The 6,117-nt window shown below is 36.0% G+C and overlaps 2 protein-coding genes across 2 annotated transcripts in view; both read left to right on the forward strand.

Moving 5' to 3' along the window:
• LOC115233174 overlaps positions 1-798 on the forward strand; it is a 12,046-nt gene extending 11,248 nt beyond the window's left edge. The window contains exon 6 of the mRNA XM_029803460.1: positions 428-798. Within this exon, the coding sequence (XP_029659320.1) occupies positions 428-429 (2 nt within the window). The 3' untranslated portion in view covers positions 430-798. The remainder of the gene's footprint in view (positions 1-427) is intronic.
• Positions 1-4,591, forward strand: part of LOC115233170 (pre-mRNA-processing factor 6-like) — a 28,859-nt gene extending 24,268 nt beyond the window's left edge. Inside the window, exons 5-7 of the mRNA XM_029803454.1 lie at positions 2,515-2,801; positions 3,748-4,091; positions 4,199-4,591. Coding sequence (XP_029659314.1) covers positions 2,515-2,801; positions 3,748-4,091; positions 4,199-4,478 — 911 coding nt within the window. The 3' untranslated portion in view covers positions 4,479-4,591. The remainder of the gene's footprint in view (positions 1-2,514; positions 2,802-3,747; positions 4,092-4,198) is intronic.
• Positions 4,592-6,117: the final 1,526 nt, after the last annotated feature.

Consider the following 6,117-nt stretch of genomic DNA (forward strand, 5'->3'; position numbering starts at 1 on the left):
AATAAATAAAATAAAAAAAAAATAAAAAAATTATATATTTACAGAGATGTGCGTGAACCGGAAACGGAAATTGAAAAGCTCCAACGGCGCTTGAAGGAAGCTGAAGAAAGAAATAGGCTACTGTTATTGGAAAATAAGCAGCTCAGAAAAGCATGGGAAATGAAATCCAATGATCTTGAAGCCATGAAGAAAAATGAACAAAGAATTGGCCAGGATACTGCTGCTGATATATTACATGCCGTATTTACACCGGGCCAAGTAAAAAAATGGATGGCGCCGAACGCTAAGAGAATTAAATGGTCAGCAGATGACATTTCTTCTGCTATTGCCGTTCGGTCATTGAGTGGTAAAACGTACAAATATTTACGTGAAGTTAAGCAGTTACCGCTACTTTGCGAGTCCACTCTGCGGAATTGGGCAGCATCATAGATATCCACACTTAGGAGTTCCAACGCATACATTAATTCCGTCGGGTGACTGGCTGTCTTGTATATCAAAAGGAAATTGTATTCAACTTTCAAAAGATTTTGAAAATATAGGAAAAATTATGAATGCTGAATTCTTAGCATTCCATGGTAATGGACTCTCGAGGAAATCTCTTATTTTCGACAGAGTAACGGACCGCGTGTTGAAAAAAATAAATAATTCTCTGCCAAGGAATGTGTTAGCATGTCTAGTTCGAACAAGAACATACATTCGATTAAGGCACATGAATTTAGAAATAAAAAGAAAGAATACTGCTAAAAAAGTCGGGAAAAAAACAAAACATATATGCAATAAAGTTTATATTTAAATTGATATTTTATATAAGTCTGCATTTTATTTAAAATCATTATCATATGTTATTAAATGTTATTTTAAATATAAAAGAATCACAAAAAAAACATTATTTTATTTATTCCTGTATTTTATTTTATTTGAGATTTTATTGTATTTCATTAAATATATATTTAAAATTTTACATGCTTCACGCATTTTTATTTCTTATAATTGAATTTCACTTTAAAGTGAGCGCCTGCAAAATGGGTCGCCTTCTGATTGGATCAACTGCCAAAGCTGCCGCCATTATGCGCAATGCTTCATCTTGTTTTTTATCCCATGATTTTATCTTTGTTCAACTTTTACTAAATAACAAAGATAGAATGATACTCATTGCCTTAGAACATATATAAATGGAAGGGGAATAGCAGGCTGAAAAGTGTCGAAGGAAGTGAGAAAGAAATCGTAGTTGCCTCTCTCTTGTGAGTAACTACACATATAAGCATCGTGTCTCAAGTATACATACTTTTGTGTACCACACATGGCCGCGCATGCGCACTTTTGAGCAAAGTAACTCACAAGAGAGAGGCAACTATGATTTTAATTCTTACTTCCTTCCGACATGTTTTTCTATCGAGAAACAAAGGCATTCCCCTTTCATTTATATATGTTCTAAGCTCATTGCACACGGGAAATGTTTCTGAACGCAGCCTAGCACTTAACTACCACACGCATGCTGAACAAACATGATACATCAACATGGCGGTTCCTCAGGTTTCATTAAATACGCGAAATAAAAAGCACTTTTTGGGTGTACCGGCACCTTTGGGATATGTTGCTGGTGTTGGAAGAGGGTAAATTTTTTTATGTAACATATAATTATAAATAATCGTATAACTACTGAGTATAACTATAGCAATCAAGATGCAAACATATAGTTAACCTCTCTTTCTCTCCGCAGAGCTACAGGATTTACAACACGGTCTGATATCGGTCCCGCTCGAGATGCTAATGACGTTTCGTAAGTAGAAAAATACATTTCTTATTAGAAGACAACTCGACAAATGCAACATTCTCTTACAAATTATTATTTATTTTGAATGCAGAGACGATAGACACGCTCCACCCACGAAACGTGCAAAGAAGAAGGAAGAAGAGGAAGAAGATGAAGAAGATTTAAATGATAACAATTACGATGAATTTTCAGGATATGGAGGTTCCCTATTTAGTAAAGTAAGTAAAATTATTATTTTTTTTTTTTAGTTAGGTATGTTAGAGAGATAATACTATTCTAATAATTTCAGGATCCTTACGATAAAGATGACGAAGAAGCAGATGCAATTTATGAAGCTATCGATAAACGTATGGATGAGACTATATTGAGAAATATATTTATTTTGTTACAGTGTGCTCAACAAGGGGCATTAGAATGTGCGAGAGCTGTCTACGCGTACGCATTAACGACATTTCCTAGTAAGAAATCGATTTGGCTGCGCGCAGCTTATTTCGAAAAGACATACGGAACACGAGAATCTTTGGAAGCTTTGTTACAAAGAGCAGTCGCTCATTGTCCGAAGAGCGAAGTGCTCTGGCTGATGGGTGCTAAATCCAAATGGTTGGCTGTGAGTAGACTTTACGTTTAAAATTTTAATTCGAGATAACTTTTTATTAATATCTTTTTCTCTTTTTTTTCATTTCAGGGTGACGTGCCGGCAGCCAGAGGTATCTTATCTCTCGCGTTTCAAGCCAATCCAAATTCCGAAGAGATTTGGTTGGCAGCAGTGAAGCTCGAATCCGAAAACTCGGAGTACGAGAGAGCGCGACGTTTATTGGCCAAGGCTAGAGCATCTGCTCCGACGCCGAGAGTGATGATGAAAAGCGCTAAACTGGAATGGGCTCTTAATAATTTGGATGCGGCGTTGCGTTTACTCAAGGAAGCTCTCGAAGCTTTCGATGATTTTCCTAAACTATGGCTGATGAAAGGTCAAATCGAAGAACAGCAGGGTTATTTAGACAGAGCAATAGAAACATATAATCAAGCGGTGAGTGAATGCTTTTTTACACAAATTTAATTAAGATACAACTTGAGTAGGAATAGAATATAGTAGGTGAAAAGAAGGAAGGATAAAGGTGTGATAGAAGAAAAGAGGTGAAAAGGGACTGGCAGAAGGCAGAAGGACAACAGAGGAAGGGAAAAGAAGAGAAGGGGAGGGAGACAAGGAAAAGGGTAGAAGGAAGTAAATTGTGGAAGAGGAAAGTGAGGTTAAGTGATAAGAAAGCGAGTGAGAAGAACGGAAGAGGACAGAAAGGAAACGGAAGCGACGGATCAAGGATGATGAGAGAAGAGGGGGTTAGGGGGAGCAAGGGGAGCAGTGAAGCAGGAAATTGTAGTGAAAAAGGAGGAATGGAGAGAGGAAGCAGAAGTGACAGGCAATGGAAAAGAAAGAGAGATAAGGAAAGAAAGGGAAAAGAAAGGTTTAGGTTTAGGTGCAAGAGTAGAGAGAAGGAAAAGAGAATACTGGTGGGAGGAGGAAAGCGAAGAGGAAGCGGGGGAGAGAGAAGAGGAAGCGAGGGAGAGAGAAGAGAGAGGAAGGAGTAGGGTAGGAGGAGAGAGAGAAGAGAGAGGAAAGGAGAGAGAGGAATAAGAGAGAGGAAACGGAGAGGGATAGAGGGACGGAAAGGAGAGAAGAGAGAAGATAGGGGAGAAGATAGGAGAGAAGATAGGGGGGAAAGAAGGGAAGGTGGGGAAAGGGGTAGTGGGAGGATGATGGGGGGACGAGGAAGGGGAGGGAAGAAAGTGTGTAAGGTCGCAAAGGGCCAGGTCGGGTAAAGGGTGGAAAGATAGAGGAGTTTGTAAGAAAGTGTAAAGGTTTGGGTACGTTCCGGTAAAAAACGCCTCCAAACCCTAAGGGGAAGAATAAATCATACAATTAAGATACAACTTGTAAAAGAAAAATGTCATCTTTTTTTATATATTTATATACACAGATCAAGAAATGTCCAAATTCGATACCTCTATGGCGTCTGCTAGCACAATTGGAACACAGAAAGAACCAAGTGACCAAGGCACGTTCGGTTTTGGAGAAAGCTCGACTCAAGAATTCTAAAAATGCAGAATTATGGTTGGAAGCTATCCGGAACGAATTAAAAAGCGGCGGCGGACGCGACATGCCAGATATGCTAATGGCTAAAGCGTTACAAGAATGCTCTACATCGGGCCTCCTTTGGGCGGAGGCAATTTTCATGGAACTACGACCGCAACGGAGAACTAAGAGTGTGGATGCTCTTAAAAAATGCGAACACGATCCACACGTTCTTTTAGCAGTATCAAAGTGAGTCGACATTTATTTGGAATATATACAAGTTTATATTAAGATTTATATAGAATATATGAGAAAAAAAGAGTTATGAAAATTATACAGATGTTTTTTTGTTCTAGATTATTTTGGTGTGAACGTAAGATATCAAAATGCAGAGATTGGTTTAATAGAACGGTCAAGATAGACCCGGATTTAGGTGACGCTTGGGCATATTTCTACAAGTTTGAATTATTAAATGGCACCGAAGAACAGCAGGAAGATGTAAAGAAAAGATGTATTGTCGCAGAACCTCATCATGGTGAAAATTGGTGTAAGGTTTCCAAAAATATAGCAAACTGGTGTCTAATTACAGATCAGATTCTAGTAAAAGTTGCAAAAGAGTTACCTATTCCTATATAAGATAAAAATTGCTTTTCACATTTCGACAAATTAAAATGCAATGACAAAGTATTTATTAATGTATATTAGTAACGAGTAAGTTTGTAAATAAAACTGAAAGAATCGATCAATCTTAAGCCTGCGGCACACGGTACGATTTTTCGTACTGATTTTGTTAATTGATTCGTTGCGTGCTGTTTAGCGAAGTATTCTACATGTTCCAATCATAAGAGTGTTACTGGTTTTGGCTTCACACGTGCAGATTATCTTACATGTTGGGTTAATATTTTAATTATAAGATTTCTAGAGATTTCAACAAAATTCTTCAAGACTCTAAAAATCCTCTAGATAATAGCCAATGATTGCTTATCTAGTCAAGATACGATTCAAAATATTTATTATGGAAGAATTAATAAAATTTTTAAAATTTTATTAGGTTAGGAAATCTGTCATTTTTAATTAATTATATACATATTCAATTAATATCACCATAATTATAAATAAAATACATAATTACTTATATATGTATATATAACTTTTGTCTTTATATTTATTATTATTTTTATTTTTTGCGTTTTTGTCGTAGTATCGTCTGCAGCTAGCAACAAAACCATAGTGAAATATAGCACCGAACCTATTACCAAAAACTAGCATGCTAGCACGCACAGCAACACGCAGCACATAATATTTCAAGTTGCATAGCCATTATAATTGCTAGCAAAATGTCTCGCATGCGATCTAGTATGCAAAATCGTACCGTGTGCCGCAGGCTTTAAATTAGTAAATTTCATTTCTATCTTTCTTTCGATGCCACTGCAACACAAAACGCGCATATAATTGTAACAACATTCTTTAATTAAACAATATTTTTGTCGGAACTCGCGATCATTACAAACATTAAAAACGTCTATTCTATTTCGAAATATTCGCGGTCCATGATTACGTACTGCATTTACTTTCCAAATTTCGAACGCATGATCAATGGTTTAGTTTACACCGATATATTCTAATATGTAAAATAAATACTATACTGTTCAATCATAGTCTTTCCATTCTTTAGAGAAATGGCTATAATTGGCTAGTGTAGTACGTATTAAAGTATATCGGTGTAAACTAAGCTATAATCAACAAGAAGAGAATTGATATTTATCGATATTTATTGATATTTATCATTCGAGCCTTTTCTAACTTGGTAATTTTATTATGTATTTTGAGACATAATTGTCAAATATATCCATGATATTGCAGTTGAGTGTGTTCTTTCAAGCTAGTTTTGCTTCAAAGTGCAAGATTCTTCGTCCTAATTAATCCTTCGAATGAAAATAGCGTCAAACAAAATGCATCCCTCATTGCACCTTATACAACTATATTTTTAGAAGAAATTTCAGAATTGGGCAAATATCATTAATATTGTTATGTAAAAAAGTTCTATTATTTACAGAAACTTGATCTGTAATAATTTTATTAATGAAATCAATTGTATAACAGTGATAGAATTAATCAAACTTGCGAAGCATCGAGTACAACGCGCCGCTATTACGTATAAATGTACGTATAAATGTGCCCTCGGGCACATTTATTGGTACATTTATCGAGAATGGCATAAATGTGCTATAAATGTGGTTCAGAATACGATTTTCACTATAAAGTTGCGCATTTA

Source organism: Formica exsecta, unplaced genomic scaffold (assembly GCF_003651465.1).
Source record: "Formica exsecta isolate Colony F162 unplaced genomic scaffold, ASM365146v1 scaffold161, whole genome shotgun sequence".
NCBI classification, from domain to species: domain Eukaryota; kingdom Metazoa; phylum Arthropoda; class Insecta; order Hymenoptera; family Formicidae; genus Formica; species Formica exsecta.